This window comes from Anas acuta, chromosome 13 (assembly GCF_963932015.1).
Source record: "Anas acuta chromosome 13, bAnaAcu1.1, whole genome shotgun sequence".
Lineage (NCBI taxonomy): Eukaryota > Metazoa > Chordata > Aves > Anseriformes > Anatidae > Anas > Anas acuta.
The window spans coordinates 1,592,963-1,614,082 of NC_088991.1; the positions used below are offsets into that span (position 1 = coordinate 1,592,963).

The 21,120-nt window shown below is 35.2% G+C and overlaps 1 protein-coding gene across 5 annotated transcripts in view; it reads right to left on the minus strand.

The window, feature by feature from the left end:
• Positions 1 to 2,208: 2,208 nt before the first annotated feature.
• The window catches only part of STAG2 (STAG2 cohesin complex component), a 76,995-nt gene continuing 58,083 nt past the window's right edge, over positions 2,209 to 21,120 (minus strand). For 2 of the 5 annotated variants that reach the window (XM_068697332.1, XM_068697334.1), the window contains exons 20-34: positions 20,968 to 21,038; positions 20,536 to 20,623; positions 20,356 to 20,436; positions 17,119 to 17,211; positions 14,308 to 14,482; positions 13,716 to 13,855; positions 12,511 to 12,612; positions 10,530 to 10,678; positions 9,859 to 9,987; positions 9,305 to 9,510; positions 8,699 to 8,888; positions 8,502 to 8,615; positions 7,367 to 7,493; positions 6,953 to 7,030; positions 4,018 to 6,248 (exon numbers count right to left, since the gene is read on the minus strand). In XM_068697332.1, the coding sequence (XP_068553433.1) occupies positions 6,093 to 6,248; positions 6,953 to 7,030; positions 7,367 to 7,493; positions 8,502 to 8,615; positions 8,699 to 8,888; positions 9,305 to 9,510; positions 9,859 to 9,987; positions 10,530 to 10,678; positions 12,511 to 12,612; positions 13,716 to 13,855; positions 14,308 to 14,482; positions 17,119 to 17,211; positions 20,356 to 20,436; positions 20,536 to 20,623; positions 20,968 to 21,038 (1,899 nt within the window). In that variant the 3' untranslated portion in view covers positions 4,018 to 6,092. The other 3 variants (XM_068697336.1, XM_068697335.1, XM_068697337.1) reach the window with 3 other exon arrangements.

Here is a 21,120-nt window from a genome sequence, read left to right on the forward strand (position 1 = left end):
AAGCTTTAATGTGGGGTTCTGTCAGACAACTACCAAAACTCTCACAAGCTTTGGATCATTTTGGGTGTGCAGTTTATAACTTATCACTGTATTGCTACGTTGATATCCATCTATAAAATCCGGCAGTAGCAACAAAAAACAGAACAATAAAGCAGTTGAATCTCTAACTGGAAGGCACGCATCTACCATTTTGGTATGGCAAACAGAAGTTTATCCGTTAAAAAAATAAAAACAAATTTTATTTATTTTTATTTATTGATTTACTCTACGAAATTCAGGAAAGCCAAGCAGTACAAAAGACAGGCAAGGAAAATGACAGACACTATTGACTTGTATTGTTGTGTGTGTGTGTGTGTTTTAATATAAACTTTTTTTTATTGATGTCCTATAATACCTTATTTTTCAGGAATATCATCTTTCTCCTCTAAAGGCAGGACCCCTTTCAAATGCCAATAAATACCAGAAATTAAACAATCTCAGTACTACAGACCACTTACAGTAATGTACAATGAGGGAATAGTGTATTTCAGTATCGTAAGTTGTATTTCAGTATCATAAATTGATTAAAGAAAGTTAAGCTAAAGCAGTCAAAACATTTAAACAGGAATTAGTATATTTTTTAAGGAACCAACCAATTTGTATTTTAGTGAAGAATTCTGAAAAAATAACAGGCTTGACAAAAGCTTCAAAGGAACTAGCCCATGACATTATGCAGGCCAAAAAAAAAATAAAAAAATCAAGTAGCTATAGGTTGAAAAGCAGCAAAAACACTATCATCAATTGAATCATCTCAAGTAAATATTTTATGAGTGGGAAGTTAACAGAACTGACACCCTGAAGTTTTGTGCTAAGATGAATATACACGTAAGCAATCTGGAAAACAGAGAAGATAATATATTTAAATTGGCTATTATCTAGTTAAACAGAACTTTGAGAAGAAAGGGATTTACCGGCCCTAACAAGCTATATGAATCGACAACACATCATCCAAAGGGAGAAAAAATAAAACCCAGCAGCAATCATTAGCCTCTTACATATTTTCTTTGGTTATTTAATATCAGGAAATATTTTTTTTTTTTTTTAAACAGAACATCTAAGGACTATTCCTTTGAATTTCATTGTGTCAAAACCTTCTCTGTGGCCTCTTTGGTAAACTAGAAGACAGCCTTTAATTCTGTTTTAGTGTTGTTGTTGTTTTTCTTTTTTTTTTTTCCCCTCACATATCCTTTCAAAAATTGCATTTCTTTCATTTAAGGGCAATCTGCACCAAAGGAGTCTAACTAGAGCAAATTTTACATTGAATTGTGAAGATACTTTTCTTGTGATAAAAACTAGACATACTAAAACCATTTTCCACAAGATATTATTGATCAACAAAATTCAGAGACAGGAATGAACATTTGTAGTAAGGAAATGGAAAAACCCATCCAGAGTTACACTAGCAAGAATTAGAAAAACTACCTGTAAGATTTTTACGACTCCTTTAAAGGCTTGTAACAGAAAGGAGTTTTCAACATATAGCCAGAGCTGCACAGCAGCTATGGGGATGTGAGATGGGAGGCAAAGAAACTTGCCAAGATTTTCCCCCCCCCATTACCTTGTTGCTTTGCCCATTAAGCTTAGTATGCTTATCAGATGTATGATAAAGGAATGGAAAGTAGTGTACACATTCAATGATTGCAACTGATGTTACCAAACAGCCTGATTTGACTACATACAATACCTCCAATATCAGGATCAAAAGCAGTCTGCATAATTTCTGATAAAAGTTAAGTTATTGATACACCTTTAAAAAAGGTAACACAGAAATAATTAACCATTGATTTCTTGGCATGTAAAAGTTCTATACAAATTTTAAAAATTTTATTTGCAGGTAACTAACCTCTTGAAAAGCTCACTCTGTATTTACACTAATTCTTTTAACAGGTTTAACTCAAATTAAAGCATATTTAAAACAATCATGATTGCATAACTTTTCTACTTTAAATTATTAACCCAATTAGTGCTTTATTCACATTTTAAAAACTTGTACAATTTATTACAAATATAAAACAGTGCAGTTTTCCATACATTATCTCAACTCTGAGACAAACACTTAAAAGACATGGAAAAAGATTTTGATTTCTATAAACATAACATTTGCATTATTCATAACCCTTTCTTCACTGTCCTCCCCATACCCGATTTAAAAAGATCAAACATACAACATACTGTAGGTTTATTTTTATTCAAAAAGTTACTGTCTCAAGACATAAATACAAATCAGAAAACAGTACAATTAGGACAATAGAATGTGGAGGACAACAGGTTAAGGTAAATATATAAAACATTTTTAGCTGGTTGAAAACAAAGCTGTAAGAACTGCTTTCACAAAGAAACACTCCTTCAAGAGTAAGAAAATCAACTTAAGTTTAAAATCATATATACAGTCCTCTCAGCAGTTCTATTAAATGCAGTGGTGTGAAAAACAATATAGGCAGTACTTTTAGACATGAGTATTTATTTATGTAAAATGAGTTAGGCAGATCTAGTTTTGAGTTTGTTGTTACCCCATGACTTAGTAAAATAATTATATTTTATCATGATCCTTTAGATAATCTATGGTTTTTGGCTACCACAGCCGAATGTTTAATTTCTGAGTCTAAAAACAGGAAGCCTTTTTGTGTTCACCCATTTGGGGAGATTCTTGTATTGCAAGCATATTAAGGCATGGAATGATTAAAATAATATACCTCAAGAACTGAGAGACAACTGACAAAAAATATACATATGTAATATAAGTTAATATTTCCTTTAAAATGATGTCTAGCTGCCTAAGCCTTGCAAAATGAGTCGATGTCAAAATGGCATAGATCCACTTTCTGTTTAGACCAAATTTAATTTATTTGTGAATGGACACAAAATGAAGTTTAAAGCTTAGCTTTCAAAGAATATTATGGGTTGTTTATGAATTTCTATTATCCAATCTAATTTACATACAGAGGAAATGTACTGTAACCTGTTAGAAGTATCTTTAACCTGAAGACTGCTTGCAAAGACAGATAGATAAAACAATATAAAATACAAATTTAAAAATCATTTTTAAAGCATGAATTCTCATGCTCTTCTATTTTTAAACATTGTTAAACTTTCAATATATTTCTGAAACCTCATAATTTTAAGTTGGAATTTAAAAGTAAGAAAAAACTAAACAAACTGCGCAATTATAAAATCAGCACCAATTTATATATATATATAATTTTATTTAAAATTTTGATCCCTATTCCCACACTCTAATAAGCTGTATAATTTTTGTTTAGAATTTTTCTGCAAACATACTACAATAAGCTTCTTTTATTTGGAGACAAAATACAGTGGCACTACTGGAAGGAATTTCACAACATTACATTTTTCTTAAAGGACAAGCAAACTTTCAGGGTTGGAAATGGGCAAGCATGACTGAGATCTGTTACTTTCTGGTACTTCATAGTTTCTGGACCTTTCTGAGAAGTCTAGCATGAAGTTTTTGGAATAGACGTGTTTTAGATAAAAAAAAAGCTGTTATAATTCTGCTTTACATATTTTTTCATGATTAATTAATACAAACCTTCTGTTGCTGAAGTTTGCATTTAATTGAAAATACTGACACTCTTCTGGTTCTATCACTGTAAGAAAATCAATCCACCTATCAATTCACTTCATGGATGTAAACAGCAATCCAGCACAGCTCATGATTATTTAGTATAGCCAGCAAATGTGTAAAGAGAGGGGCTCAAATCTGTACCAAACACCTCTCAGACTGTTAGATTAAAACTAAGAGGGAATACTTCTTATGAACTGATAGCACATAAATAAAATATTGATTTTTCCAACAAAAAAGTGTAGCTTATCCTCAAATTGTTTACTTGTCCTTTACATTTCTTTTTTTTCAGGCAAACAAAACTGCCCCTTCAATGCACTTGATCTTGAAAGCATGTCATTCTCCTTAGAGAAAAATCTGTTCAGAATTTCACTGTATCTACCACAATTTTGTATTGAAAAACTTCCTCTTCCACTTAGAAAATGACTTCACCACTGATTTATTTGCTGCTCTGGTATTAAAACATTGACACCCCAAGAACCTAAAAAGAAAGTTAGAAATGGTGTCAATTCGTAGTCTACTACACATTTAACAAAAACAAAGCAATTAATATATGATTTAAGATTAAGACACTTCAAAATATGTTAAGGCATTGTAAGTTTTTTTTTTCCTCCAAACCAAATTCACCACACTTCTAATTCATGTAATAATATGAAAAGGGCTCCTCATTCATTAGAAAATGTTTTTCCACACTTGAAATTGACTAGATCCAGAAGGAATGTGTTAAAGACTGTGCTTTAATTATTTTAGATAATTGCAAAATCATTTAAAATTAGTTGCCTAACCTAGAATTCTTTGACAATGGTGATTCTATAGGCCTTAACCTGTAATCAAGTGTGCAGTTTCTAGCAACTAAGCCTGAGATAAAATACTCTATACACACACTGACTGCTGCCATGCTTGTGCTCATAAAAACAAAAGGTCATCTTGCAGCAGCAAGCCAGGACACAAACATAATGTTTTGTATAGAATACATAATTTCTATCAGAAAGAGAATAGAAAACAAATCAAACAGTAAGCAGAAAAAAAATAAAGTCTCCTGAAGGACAGTACTATGTGATTAAGTGAAGAAAAAGCTTTCCTGAAATGAAGAATCAGTTTCCATTCCCATGTGGGGACAAGCCATACGATTTTCTATGCCAATGAAAGCATGTATCATCACTGATAGGCCAAAAAGGAAGATTCCACATCTTGTGACTGTCCTACCTTTTATAGCACTCCCTAAACCAGAAAGAGACATGAGAGACTTAATTCTCCTGAATCTTAACACTGCTGTTCAATTTTATCTGTTTCCAAACCAATTTTTACTGTTCTTGGCATTAAATTCACTTCAGATGCATCATACAAATGTAGTGCACTGCCTGCCTCTGACAGTTAGTGCACTACAAAGTTGTGCCTAGCACAGCTGCCTCTGGCACCAGTAATGGACACCAAAATAAAGGATGGGCTAAAATTCTGATCATAAACTATGTGTATCTTAATATATTTGTTATATTTTGTCTACGTGTATTAGAAACAAGCGCCACAACTCCAGGAATGATGGACCTCAAACAAATTATATGAATAAAATAAAGTAACTTTACTCAAAGAAGGTTTTTTTGCATTTATGATTTGTGTGTTGGTTGGTTTATAAACATTTTAAATACCCAGGGACTTTTAGCTCTGCTTTAAGACAATTTAATGCTGTCTCTTAAATTATTAATAGAACTTTCCCACTTAGGCAGTTAAATTCATTTAGGTGGAGTTTATGCTAAGGGGCAGCTCTCTGTGATGCAGCTGTTTTCTGTATTCCTGCAGAAATAACCCTTGCCATGTCCTTACTGGGAGAAAGGTTTGCTAGATAATGTCCCCTTCACCATACCAACTTATTTAAAGCGTGCCACTTCTCCCTCCTTGCAGAGAAACAGACTATAGCTTCTTCTCCTGGCACATGGAGGCAGGACACTGATAGTCTCTCAGAATTGACTCCAAAATCTTGCAGAGCAATGCGACTGTAACCAGCTGCCATCATGTGGTGATACTCCCAAACTGCAGCTAAGGAGCGCCTAGCAAATCCGAGGCTCACGTGGCAAGGATGGTAAAAAGAACAAGAAATAGAGTAATAGGAAAGAAAACTAGCTAACAGTAAGCAGAGTGAAACGATTCATAACTAGCTTTTTGAAACTGAAAAGCTGAAAGGTTTCTGAAAAATCAGTGAGATGCACCTGTAGAGGACCAAGTTTTCAGAGTCATCAGAATAAAAATGACTGGTATTTCACAGATCAATGAACTAAAATTAAGAAGAGGAAGGAAGAACTATTTTAAAACAAAGCTAGAAAACTGGTGATATACTTTCTAGGTGTTACTTCAAGAACAGAATACACAACAGCCAGATGCACAACCTAATCTGATTCATTAGTACTAGAAACAAAGGCCTACTGGCACAAAATATATGGATTTGCATTTAAAACAGTATTAAGACTTTTTTTCTCTCTCATAACAAGAACAGATTCGCGCTGCAACAATACTGTAAAAATATGTAATCGTCTTCCAAATTCCACCAAGCTGTCCAAGATTCCCAGGAAGCCTTGTTGTACTGTCCTCTGCTGGGTTGCTGCAGCTTGTTATTTCCAGTGTAATTTTGTACCAGCTACACAAGGTCAAAAATGGCTGCATACATTACAAGTGGTTCAAGACAGAAGGAATCCCTCATGCAGTTTTTTAAAAGAGAATAGAGACTGCAGATTTATGAAGTCGGATAAAAAGGGCAACTGCAAGCAGAAACTACAGACTTCGGATGTTTTGGACCTAAAACTATATATGGAAAGAAAAAATACCTCTCATCTCTATAAACATGTATCTGTATTGTCTCTATGATCTATATTCTCTATTATCTTATAAATAAAAGTTAATATGGAAATTTATAAAAAAACAAATCATCCAACACTGACAATCGGTAATGTCACTAGAATCAACTGAGTTCATCACAACAGGAAACTTGCTTTAATATAGTGTATGCACAGATTTTTATTTTATTTTTATGTTCTTTGCTACCAACGTCCGCAATGCTCTTTTCCATACTAGAAGTGTACCTTCTCAGATTTAAAGGCTTCTGATTTTTACATAACTACATGTAAAGTATTAAGAACAAAAACCCTGTAAATTTGCAAAGAACATCAACTATCTTAGAATTTATAAAGCTGAATTACAGCATAAAGCATTTCATTGACTCAGTCTGCCATAACGGGCTACTCAAGACAGCCTAAAGATTGCATTCTTTCCATTTAAAATTTGAAGTAAGACAGTACTGTAATCTTAAGACTGATTATTTTCCTCTTACGTACGTTAACCTACCGATTCATCCATGATTGAAGCGGGGTCAAAGAAATCTGGTTTTAGTTCCGTTCTTTCTCTCCTGTTCTTTGAGGGTGGCTACAAAAAAGCAAGCAAATAAACACATTAACAGTAATTTCAGAACAGACACATAGAATTTTTAAACTATAATAAATGAAGCTGAAGTCTCAAGGGATAAGAATTTATGGGACACAGATTTTCATACATCCTTATTGAAGAAGCATGTTTGCCTTTAGTATGGCACTTTGGAAAAAAAAGGTATATGTATATAGGAAGCGGCACAGCCATTTAAGAATGTAGAGATCAACATGAATTGTTTTCTGTTTCACCGAAAGGAAAAATTGATTCAAATATCCTACTTGAAAGCAGCAATACAAACCCAAAATTGACTGAGAGGACAAGGAAGTTTCTTACTAGGTCTATGTCCATGGTGTCAAAATCCATGCCTTCATTGAGATCTTCAATTCGTCCTTCTGATGACATCATCACGTCTTCAACGATTGGCTCTTCATCATCTTCCATTAGACTTGTGCCACGCCGACTGAATTTGAAAAAAAAAAATTTATGTTCACTAATGAACTGCCAACAAATGATAGTTCCATTACACAGAAATTAAATAATTCAATAAATGTGTTAACTACTATTAAAAGAAGTATTCGATGAGCTAGAATATTCTAAGAGAGTAGGGGAGAATGACTTAATCAACTTAAGGAACTGTGTGGGACTTCTCCTAATTGGTATTCTGAGGTGCTGTAGGAACTGATAGGCAGACAAAAACTATGATAAAATCCAATGATTTCCATGAAAATATTCATGCCCTACATAGAAAGGTCATAGGTTTGCCACCTAAATAGAATATGGATTTTAGTTTTTCTTCCCTGCCTTATGACAAGGCAACTAGGAATGTCTGTTTGGGTTGGGAAGTTCTACATAAGCTTTTCATGACAATCAACATACACAACTGGAAATCCAGTACTACAGGATTCCTCTCAATTTTGATGTTAATTTTAGGGTAAACAAAACCCTTATTGATCACAGAAATGCTGAAGACAGCAGTTTCTTTAAAATGAGTATATATTTTTTTTAAATAAAAAAGATCCTGGACTCTAAACTCAGAAGTAAAAGGAGAATGAAACAGTAAAAATAAACTTCTGAGCTTAAACTTCACTTCACACATGGAACACCTACTTTTAAAAGTAATTTTAATGTTATTTTCTAAAAATGATTCTGCAGTTGAGAATACATAATAAAGGGGCTTTGCATGTTGCACTGACTATATGTATCTGCCACAAACAGCAGTTGGTTTTACAACACACCCAGTTCTCTTTATTACAAAGCACACTACATCTATTTTTTCTTAAGTTAAAAAATAAGACAAATCAGATCACTTGAATATATTATGCTAAATGCATCAGCATGCACTTTCAAAAAAAAAATAATACTACTGAAGAATTAGAACACGTATTCCTCTTAAAAAATATAGGAATACTATTGCATTTACCATATGCTTCCCAACCCCTCCCCGTAGTAACATTTCACTCTCACTCACATAGCATGTTGCAAGTTGGTTCTCAGCTTGACGTAGTTCATCGCTGCCCTCTCCTGTTGTTGTCGTGCGGCTTCTTCCTGTTGCCTTTGAGCCAACATCCACGTTACTTGCGTGCTTAAAAAGACCATTATTCTATTTTAAACATGAACTGTTTTTGTGTATGAACTAGCACAATGCAGACCTACTCATTTACGTACTTGTAATCAAGTGGAGCTTGGTGGTGTTCAGGCTGCATAGGATAGACACCCATATAACTCTCTTCAGGTCGCAATCTCTTGGGCTCCCTCATTATTGTGGAAGTAAGTTGAGGTGTCTGCATCATGACTGGTGTGTGCATTGTTTGCTCCCTGTTCATCCATATACTGTCACTACTGCTGCTTTCTTCAGCTAGAAGAAAACACTGGGTATTAAGAAACTTTTTCAAACTAATCTAAAATTGCATGTTTAAACAATTTAAACAAATGTACTTCCTGAGAATCAGTTTCTTTACTTTTCACCACAAATTCTTACATGTGACCCCCAAAAGGCCTTAATTCGTAACCACTGGCTGCATTTAAAATGCTTTTATTTTCTGTAAGTTAGCACAGTGTAGTGCCCATTACTTCCTTTTGTGCCTCAGTGGTACATTATTCAAACTCCTCGGATGAACATTTTTTCCACTAAACGCAGGCATGCACACAAAGTTATCCTATCTAAAGATATACATTAAAGCACGCAAATTCTCTCAAGCTAAGAAATAGGGATCAACAAATGTAGCTTCTGAGTATCTGTTCTAGTAAGTTTTAAAATGAGAGAAGTTCTACCTTCAGGTACTTTCCGTTTCCCTGTTGCTGGCTTTGTTTTCTTATTTCTTACTGTAGATCCTCGACTGCTGATTCCACTAATTACTGACATTGTATCATCATCCCCACCAGCTAATAAAGAGTTTCGGTAGGACATGAGAGGAAGCCACACATCTTCTCTTCGTAGAGACATCTGAAAGGTCATAAACTTCTCCAAGTAAACGTACCTTTAAATGGAAGAAAAAAATTAGAAAGATGCAAGACATCTGTAACATGATGTTAACATGTCAAGATAAATAACTATTCAATATAACACCCAAAGCTCCCCACCTAGTTAACAAAACCAACCGATAACAAATTCAGAATATTATTTCTGTTCATTCACCATAGAATGAGGAAACAAGGATGAATACAATTTATCCTTTATGACTATGCTTGACTACATCACTGTAAAGTTATATTTAAGTGCCAGAGATTCCATTCTGGGTGAATGTAATACACATACATACATATTCAAATAGATATTAATATCATTAATATTTGTAATGAAAAGAAAATGTAGAGAAAATACTTACACTGTTCTTTTGTCTTGTCTGAGAAGTTTGGAGGAAAACTCACTCAGAATATCAAGAAATGCCAAATTTAATGGTGGGTGGCTCTCACCTTGTGGATTAGGCTCCTTAAAGGCAAACTCTATGCCATCCCTAAGAAAAAGTTAAAAATTTATTTACATAAGGCATAAACTAAAGAAAAAGTTATCAGCACTAGAAGCTATCAAAACTAAAAACCTTTCCCCTATTTCAAGGGAGCAACCATTCAGTGTTTCCATGTCCTAGCAAAAAAGTGTTCAAATTATGAATGAATTGTGTTCATGGACACACTTTTTATCCTAATGCTTCTAACTCATGTTTCAAGTTTTCTGCAGGTGGCAAAGATCGTAATTAAATGGATCTGTTCTTACTGTTATGTACATTAAAATGCTTTTTTATGGTGACAGCATCAACACTGCTTATCATTTACAGGCTTATACAATGATGCTAAAGAAAGACATGATTTAACGTTTGGGTTTAATTCAGGAACAAAGACACGGTCACCTCCTAACTTATAAATGGGTTATAACTAAAATGAATTTCTTTAGTGCTGATGCAGTTTATATTAAACTAGTTTTGAAAGACTGAAAAGACATTTTAATGATGTTAGTCGAGAAGTGCTACAAAAATAGCAGTAACACAAAGCACACAATTACTTGTGTAACATAGCAATAGCTTCTCTTGTTTTCAACTGATCCAGTCCAAACGTTAAAGCAAAACGTCGAGCAAGTTCCTTTATGCCACTGAATGTCGGTGATGATCTGTCAAAATTATAACCATTTTCTTGAATCATTTCATTGAAAAGCTGTATGAAATGAAAAAAAAGAGATTTTCATTTATTAAAAGATCATGACAAATTTTGGACCAAACAGCACATAGTGCAGTTTCAGCAAAATGTGTTTTACAGCTGTATTTCTTAAATCAACAATCCAAAAAGATACAAGTTTATGATCGGGAAGTTAAAGCTACTCTTGAAGAGTCTGTATGTTTGAGTTAAGCTTGGACAATATGTGCACTTCAAGGAATGTGTCAAACAAACTATGTTGGACTACAGATTTCAGCACTTCCTTAAGTGGGATGTCCCAGAGTTGAGAATACTGAAAATGAGTAAGATTCCCTGATGTGTACACTGACAGAGAAAAAATAAATGCAGTAAATTCTCACCTGGTCTTTATTATTACAGTTTGTCAAACTACTACTCCTATATAACTAATTTTGTTGTATTTGTATTTGGAAAATACACAAAAGAAATTCTAAAATGGAAACATGTCTTCAGGGAAGTTGCCAAAGCCACCAGAAGCTCTGCCACTGAGGATCAAAATCAACTCTTTATCAACAGGCAGCAAACTTGAATGCTCTGAACTTTATAATCTTTTTTTTTTTAGATCAGTTATTTCAACACCCTACTCAATTTGTCTGTAATTCTCTTCAACAGATTATTTTTCTATTATCTTCTAATTTTGTGCAATACACGCATCCTTCCCCCACCCATGTAACAGAATAAACCAAAACCAGGTTTAGTCAGGCTGTACACATTAACTTGCATTTATAGACACACTTTGGCCCACAGCTGCATCCTTCCTTTTAAGCTGGTGCAGCTCACTCCAACTTAGTTAATCCCTTTATCCCTCGTTACTTCTAGTGTTCCTTCTCTGCTTGGTTTCTGTTTTGAGTTTTCATATAAACATGCTAGTTCACATGTTTAAATTTAAGGAGATTTGGCTTTCACATGTGCCCCTCTTCCCCCATTGGTCGTGGTTTGTTTGTTTTTGGATATTTAACAATACTTGGGTCCCCTTGTGTTACTATTCTTGTAGTTTTATTAGGCTTATGTAACTGCCTTCCTATTATGTGTGCAATTCCACATATTACATCCATTTTCTGTCTGCCCCTTAAAATATATGGGGCAGGCTGTTCATGAGACAGAAAAGATTAACAAGGACAAAATTTTCCTGGCATCACAAATACTTGCAAACTAGTGAAAAGTCAGCAGAATCAGTAAAAGGAGACCCTAGCCTTCAGCTGCATATTTTGTGCTGCAGTTCCAGCAGCTAGTTAATGTCACACTGCTATCAAAGTAAAGGTATCATCCTCCTCTGGTACTGGCAATAATATCCACATGGATAAACCGTCTTAGGGGCTTCACTAAGGATTTTTTCTGGACAACCAGATCCATGTAAGCTGTGTGAACTCCAGTAACTGACACAAACGGGTGGAGAGAGAGGACAAATTGAGATACATTTTCCTTTCAACAGTAGCACACATCTATGTTAAATTGAAGTGGTTTGCAGAGATGTGCTTTACTGGTCTGATTCTCCTCAATCCCGTAAGATTCATGCAGATGGCTCATGTGAGCAGACGAATCCAACTCCTGACTGAATTCATACGGTCTCCACACAGGCAAGCTCATTTACTGAAGAGAGCACTAAAATGTTTTAATTTCAAAGATAGGTGAAGCAACTACCAAACATTCAGAAATACTGAAAAACAAACTCACAACTGGTCTAAGTAATTGTTTGTTTTCAAACCTACCTTCCATAAGAGCTTTTTCATTAATACCTCACACTAGCTATTAAACAACAGCACATGATATACTGCATGGATCTTCATGCTTAGAAGATTGTAAATCATTCTTACCTGTTGCAAGCTAAGAATAAGTGTTTTAGCACACTGGATTTTGTCTATCTGTCTTGTTTTACTCATTGTTTCTTTAATAATATCACCATAGTCGTTGTAGTACTAGGAAAAATCCAAACAAAGTAGGTTAACTTTCCATTTTAGTTGAAAACATAACTATTGAATTCTTCAGAAAATTACATCTATGTTATGATATTTGAAAGAAAAAATCAGACACACTGAAAAGAAAAAACTGACATGCTTATGCTTACACCATCAAAATTGTATCCTAAAATACCTCAAAAAATCAAACAGTATTTCCATTTATTTTCATTCTTGTTTAATGTCATATTACTTTAGAGGCAGAACGAGCTATTTACCTTGAAGGCCCTGACACACTTATTAATAGCACATATTCACCCCTTCAGGGTACAAGATTAGAATCTAATCTCTGATGGGGAGTTTTCTATTTTCTGTTTAAACTAAACTCTTATGGACAACTTCATAATTTTTCCAATGGAGACAGCTGCCAGTTCAGTTTCTAAAGTAGTTGAAGTTTACTACAGTACCAAGTAGTTATTTAGTGATTCAGAATATAAATAAAGGGCACTCATACAAAAGCAGGCTGCCTGAATTTTTATTTTTATTTTTTAAATGTAATCATCAAGAAGCAAGTTTTTAACATGTTCACAAAATGAACTCATATTATTGTGCAGCTGTGAATCCCAGGTGGCAGGGGATTTTATATTTAACAAAACTAGAAGCAGATACAAGGAACATGTTTTTTTCTAGGAGAAATGAAGGAAACTTGCAAAATAATTTTCTTCTCTTCTACAAAACTTAAGCTGAAATTATTTGATAAGGCTAGATGCCAAGTCAACCTGTGTGAGAAGATTTCTTAAAAAGCCTGAAACTTAAAGCTGAGGTAAAAATATACCATCAACCAGATATCCTTAAGAAAATAAAGTTATTAGAAACAAAGTAAAAACAATTATCAGGTTTTCTTCCTGCTCCCCCACTACACAGGAACTGTGAAACCATCTCAGCTATTTTCCCCCCTCTTATGGGGAGAGAACTTTAACAGGCCTTCCGCTGATACAGAGTTTTGTAGGCTTCATATTTCAAATCAGCTATCTCACAAGGAACAAAATAAACAACAATAAAAAATCCACAGCTACTGTATTCTAATGCTTCTACTAAGTATAACCACTAGCCTTCCGACTTACCTTCATATATTGCTTGAAAATGTCTGCAGCAGTATTCATTTCCACCACAGTATATACAATGAGTTTACAGAAAGCTGCAAGTAGATTTCTTCTTTTGTGCAATGCTTCAATTTTGCTAGCTTCATCATCCTGCTGTCCATCTGCAATGAGTACGGAAGATGAAAACGGTCGGGTTTAAACACTTCAAGTTTAAGTATTGTATACAATGATGCGGGCTAGTGGTCAGGGGTTAGAAAAATGAAATTTCAATTCTGACAGCAATGCACTTTATTGCCCACTGACAAGTCTCTCTTCCTGAGATATATAATATTTGTGCCTATGAAAACAAACCTTCATCATAATTACCCTACATGTCCCCAAACCATAAAGGGCTTTAAGTGGCTGCTGACATTTAAAAACAAACAAAAAAAAACAACCAAACAAACAAGAAAAAAAAAAAAAAAAACAACCACAAACCTACCTCTTTGCTCATGAACATTTCTCATTGCTAGAAGAAGGGAAAAAAAAAAATAAAGGCACAAAATACCACAGGCAAACAAATGTATTAGCTAGAAGGCAAACAACATAAAAGAAACATAAGTTTTGCACCAACCTGCACTATTATTATCATCATCCTGATCAATGAAGACATGATCTAAAATAAAACTGAGTAGTTCAGATTGTAATGAAGAATCAGGAGTGTAAACAAGAGGTTCCAACATATCACGTCCTCCTGTCATAATCTGATGGCTGAAGATCATCAACACGTCACACAGAATTGTGAAAGCCTGTTAAAAAGAAGCCTTAATAAATATTTGCTTGGAAACTGGATTTTAATTTATTTAAATACAGAATAACATTTTCACTGAGCTAAGTATTTAAAACCCAATGTGTGATGGTGCCTCTTAAGTCCTAATCAACACGACAGGCCAACTGGAACTTAAAATGCGAATAGCTTCTTACATGAGGTTGCTGTATGACTCTCTAAATAAAAATGCTGCACAAATGTAGCCAACTAAATATAAAAATATTTTAAGAATGAAACACGAAGAGCCTGAAACTATCAAATTCTCCTTGAAGGATGCCACATGAAGATACTAGAGAACTCTACAGTCACCAGCCATAGAACATTCCACTTTTTTAATTGTTTTGATCACATCTGGAAAACACATAGCATGGCTGAGGATATTCAATCCCTTCAGATCCTAAGGTCTGTCTTGCTCCCAAAAAACCAACCGCCTATTCACTATGCTGGCAAACACGTCTACATCAGATTTCAATGACATCAGATTTCAATGTCTGTACTACAACTACAAGAAGTCTGAATACAACTGTACCTTGACTGACATTCTTTAAACTAACTGGACAATACATTGCTCAACGCTGCACCTCATCGTTTTCACCGTTATCTCTTGGTAGTATTTACGAATTTCAGCGTATTTCAGTATTTTAGTGTAAAGATCAGTTCTCAAACTCCTCAAAGGAAATGCTATCATTTTCATGGTCATGGAAATACATATGCTCCTCTTGAAGTAACCTTCCAGCAGATTAGAAAGGGAAAACACCTATGTGCCCTATGTGACTGAGGCAATTTGTTTCTAGGGCATGCGCCTGAAACTAAGAGTAGATTTTTGAATAGACCTACTCAGAGCTTCAGTGATTTTTGTCATACTTTCAAACATTACACCTTATGACTTCGATTAACTCTCAGACTTAAAACATGCCTAAGCAGTTCAAGGGAGAACTTATAACAAGATTCTTGTTATAGCAAGAGTTGCAAAACCTGCAATTGTATGACTAAGTGGACTAGATATTCAACTACAAGCTCAAGGTTGTTTTTTTAATCACCTTTTATAGCAAAAACACTCCTGGGCTTTCTATTTGTTTAAGTTAAAAGTACACCTATAGAAGATAGTTTGGTCCTTCTTTGTAGAGAAATGCTAGACTTTTTTTTTTTAATCTTGTTTTAGCATTCTAAAGGTTGTTATGGCATTTACTTTGAATTAATCCTGCCATTAGTTACCAGTGCTCTTCAGTGGATCCTGAAATCCATACAAATGTCCTGGCTGAAGGACTATTTCAACCCAGACTGGAAGAGACCCAGCCCCTACAGCTGACACAGTTACCCTCAGAACTCAAGGCAAGCACTTCCCAAGATATCTCAGTTCAAAAAACAAGAAAAAAAAATAATCCCAAAACCTTCATGCCTGTATTTTCTTTAAAAAAGCCAGGAATTGTGTCTCCTACCTGAGATACCAGGCATTCCTGACATGGACTAAATGCCTATACATTTTACGTTTGAATTATCTAAGGACTTGGTTTCAGCTAAAACTCTCAGCCACAAGGAACAACTACATGAGGGACTGACTACAGAATTGCTAAGACAAATAGGTCATCAGAATGCAATTCACTGGAACTCTAGTCAAATCTGAAGCTTTACTCAATACCCTAACTCCTTAGATCTGAAGCTCCAATCACAACCTGAGCAGTACATCACTGCTGAGGCTTCCAAGCACTTGCTGGAGTAGTCTCCAAGCACCTCAAACCAATGCTGTTAACAATTCACCAGTGTGTACGTGTACTGAAGGATGACCAAGAAAAATGAATGCCTCTTCCCAACAATGAAATCCCTCAGGTTACAGTGCATATATGTGTTTTCATTAACACACACACACACTAACTACTCATCTTTTTTCTTGATCCAGAGATGCACAAAATCCTAGGGTTCTGAAGCGAGGTACATACTCTGTATGCAGCATCATACCAAAAAGGAAGAGTAAAATTGACCATGTATGTCCCCATGTGTTTACAACAATGGGAGAGGAAGGTTGTTTTCTTCATGGGTCTCGAGTGCTTTGTTACATATATATAATAGTGAAAACGTGGCAATGTAAAAGCACTCTGAAAAATAAATAACCTGCATCTTCTATGTAACTGTTCCCATCCCTTCCAACACTGTCTACAAATCCACAAGCAGCTCCACTGGAGGTGTGTGACATGACAACTAAGAGTTTGAGATGTAACTCTCCAACCTAAAATACAAGTTGTAATGCTTCTACAGCGCACCTGCCCATTGTTTAAACAAAGTAACAAGAACAATTAAAGAAAAAAAAAAACACCTTTCAAATCGTTCATGCTGCCTAAAGTTACTAGAAAGATTCAAGTTCACATTGGTTTTGAAATCCCACCTACATTACTTAAAAGGGCACATATAAAAACTTAAAAGTGTAAGTACTGTGTACTTACACCTGTGTACACTTAAAAGTGCAGTGTACACAGGAGACTCAAAGGGCATTAAGCCTAAGTATCCAAGACACTTATCCCACATCTTCACGTAACCTTGAATAGTTCCTTTTGCTAGTATTTGACACTTCTTTAGAAGTATAATATTAGAAGACTATAAGGATAAACAACAATCACTAACCTGTTCCTTAACAGCAGTGTTTACATTGGTCAGGTAGTGTTGACAGATTTGACAGAACACTCTCATCTGCTTCTTCAGACGTAGAAGATCCTCCTTTAAAGAGAAAGATTTCATGTAACTGTTCAGCTTTTTCAATTTCATATTCATATATAGCGCATGCATTTTCAGAGCTATCCCAAACAGACCTCATACGTAGATGCGAATCAAAGTCCACTGCATTAGTTAAATTCACTATTACAAACAAAATTAGCAAGGAGCAATTTCCTCAATTTTGTCATCCTGTGTATTACAATAGAAATGGAAGTTGGGATGAAATTGGCAAAATTATTAAAAATAAATAGTAACAACAAAAAACAGTGCACAAAGCATTTTCTTTTTAAAATATCTGTATTTTCAGCCCTAAGTACAGATTTTAGGTAGCTGTGTAGCTAAACCAGACACAGCTACGTAGTATACTTTTATTTCATTGCTTGGAGATAAAGCAAAGCATCAGATAGGAGTTGGGGTTTTCTTCCCCTCTTCTCTAAAAAATAAGTAATTTTAAAAGTAGCTTCAAAAATTTTCAATGACTTCCAGAAAAGTAAATTACTGAGCAAATAAAATATCAAACCGATACAAAAACCATCTGTATAGCATATTTGGTGTCCTATCTTCTAGTTACTCAAAAAAATATGCAAAGATTCTAGCTCATGTAAAACTGGGGAAGTCCGATTACAAATTATCGTCAGGCCATACAAAGAAATACCCCTGAGAAACGTAAAAACTATCCAAGTAATCTAAAACAAAACAAGTCCCTCCCTTCAAGAAAACAGGTAGCACACTGGTACAATGCATCATTTAATCTCAACAGGAGTCACAAAGCAACAGCCACTTATTGGCTATGACTGTACAGAGTTTAAATATAGTATGTTTTTAGAATGCTTTCACTACATACAAGGTTTTCTCTGAACATTTACCATTCAGATTGCTATACCAATCTTAAGAGAACTACACACAATAATATGTTCTTCCTTTTCTAGAGAATTATTCTTTTAAGTTTAAATATATATGTATAATTAATTTGATATTTGTTACTTTCAACAGCCTGTATCGTGAAGCCAATTCTCTTACTTAGTCAACCTGTTCACAGACAGCACAGGGCTAGAATTTAATTTTTGTTATGGAACAAAAATCTTTAGGCACAGTACATTCCTGTCACTTCTGGTTCTGTGTATCAAATTCTTTTGAACCGAAGTTCAACAAGGCCAAGTGCCGGGTCCTGCACCTGGGGCGCAATAACCCCAAGCAGAGCCACAGGCTGGGAGATGAGTGGTTGGAGAGCTGCCAGGCAGAGAAGGACCTGGGAATGATGGTGGACAGTCGGCTGAATATGAGCCAGCAGCGTGCTCAGGTGGCCAAGAAGTCCAACGGCATCCTGGCTTGTGTCAGAAACAGTGTGACCAGCAGGGCTAGGGAGGTGATCGTCCCCCTGTACTCGGCTCTGGTGAGGCCGCACCTCGAGTACTGTGTTCAGTTTTGGGCCCCTCGCTACAAGAAGGACATCGAGGTGCTTGAGCGGGTCCAGAGAAGGGAGACGAAGCTGGTGAGGGGCCTGGAGAACAAGTCCTACGAGGAGCGGCTGAGGGAGCTGGGCGTGTTCAGCCTGGAGAAGAGGAGGCTCAGGGGCGACCTTATTGCTCTCTACAGGGACCTTAAAGGAGGCTGTAGTGAGGTGGGGGTTGGCCTGTTCTCCCACGTGCCTGGTGACAGGACGAGGGGGAATGGGCTAAAGTTGCACCAGGGGAGTTTTAGGTTAGATGTTAGGAAGAACTTCTTTACTGAAAGGGTTGTTAGACACTGGAACAGGCTGCCCAGGGAAGTGGTGGAGTCACCATCCCTGGAGGTCTTTAAAAGACATTTAGATGTAGAGCTTAGGGATATGGTTTAGTGGGGACTGTTAGCGTTAGGTCAGAGGTTGGACTCGATCTTGAGGTCTCTTCCAACCTAGAAATTCTGTGATTCTGTGATTCAATGGAACTTCTGTACATACCTGGTATATATTTGGCAGCACTCAAGCAGTTAAATATAATAAAACAGGTCTAACTTCTCAACCACAACTGTAAAAGCCTTTATTTACCAAATATTATTATATTGGAGCAGAAATAGTATTAATAAAGGACTATTTTTTCCAAGTAAGTTATTTTCATTCCTGTTGGAAAGTATTACGAATTACATTTTACTGCACAATAGCTAAGTTAATCTTCATTTCTAACCTAACTTTTCAATATCTAGTTCAGCTTCTACAGTCAGGCTTGCGATAAAGTCTTAATCATTGCTACCAAAAACTCAGACTGCTGCTTCCCCTTAAAAGAATAAGCTAATAAATCTTCCAAATCCTTCACTCACATAAATAGTTCTCAATGATCTATGTATGCACTTTGTATCTGATATTCTGTTTTTAGTAATTGTAAAAGCAAGATGATGAACTAGTTGACCAGCACGTATTCAAGAATTTTGCGTTTAGCAGAATTTCAGACTATGACTGAGTGAGAAAGGCCGCAATTACTCACTGAATTAATGAAGTCATAATATGATTAAAAATATAAAGAGAAGACACTATGATCTCACATAGGTGTTCTCCATTATTAAAAAAAAAAAAAGCACAAGTTACATATCACACTTCTCTACTCCTATGATATATTAAAGCCCACACACCATACCCAGAAACAAAGAAAAAAAGGCAAAAATGTATACATCCTCACATTAAAAAAAAATCATTGTAATAATTAATTGCTAATCTCTTAATTTAAAAAAATATAATACAATTCATCGATTGCAAATTGAGTCCTTTTCCCTCCAGTAAACTATGAGAGACACCTACAGCATGTTAATTCCATGGACATAAACTGCAATCCCTTCTCTGAGATTTTTAAAGAAGTAAAATTAGAAAAATGACATTTGCCAGAGGTTTGTCTTCCATGATTACAACAGATATATTCAATTACTTAAGATTCTTTCAACTTAATGTGTGTCAGTAATAAACATAACAATTTAGGGAAATATTATGATTTAAAAGTCAAGCACTTCATTGTTAAAATGATGAATTCTGAAGAATTTCTTAGAAATGTAGCTTTCAAAAGGTATACATATACATTTTTTTTTTTTTGGGTTTTAATTGATTCCATCACATTTCCTGTTTAATGACACTGCAGGTACATACAAACATCTGTTTACTAACACATCTGGAACAAGGCATACCTTCGTGGAACTGCTTTCAGTAATTTTTGCTAGCTGCCAAAGGATTACATAATGAGTGCACTGCAGTGCATGAATAACAATCTGAAATCAAAAAGAAAAAATAAATAAATTAAAAAAGGCCAATAGAAGCAACAAAGGCTATTTACTGTTGTACCTAGAGAGCAGATTTTAGCTACAAACCTGTTCTGGCATGTCTCCATTTTCGATGCCAGTTTTCAATAACTTGTAGTTGCAGCCAAACAAGTCCCATCTTGATAGGTCGTGAGCACTAGAAGCATTAGAAATGAAACAGAGATATGAAAGAAACACCACTTCTGAAATTCAATGTTAACAACTACCAAAACCTTCACATTTTTTTAAAAATATATATATTTGTATGTGCATATACACACACACAACCCCTCCCCCCCAACCAAAACAGAAGATTTCAGTTTTGTGCTTATCTCCTTATATATTCAAGAGATGTGCCATGTTCTGCACAACACTCCATTCTCACTGAAACAAAGTTCCATAAAATTTTATAGCTCTAACATTTAATAACAAAACACAAACTACTACAAAAACAAATCATGCAACACAAACCCTGACGGTTACATGCATAAGCCTACTTACTTGTGGAAAGCAGTGATTCTCTTCAGTGTTGACAAGACCTGATAAGCATCATCTTCATCAGGTTCCTCCCCCTATTTAAAAGCCACATTGTAAGAAGTCACAAAGAAGAGGGGGGGAAAAGGGCAAAAATAACTTTATCTAAATTATTTATCC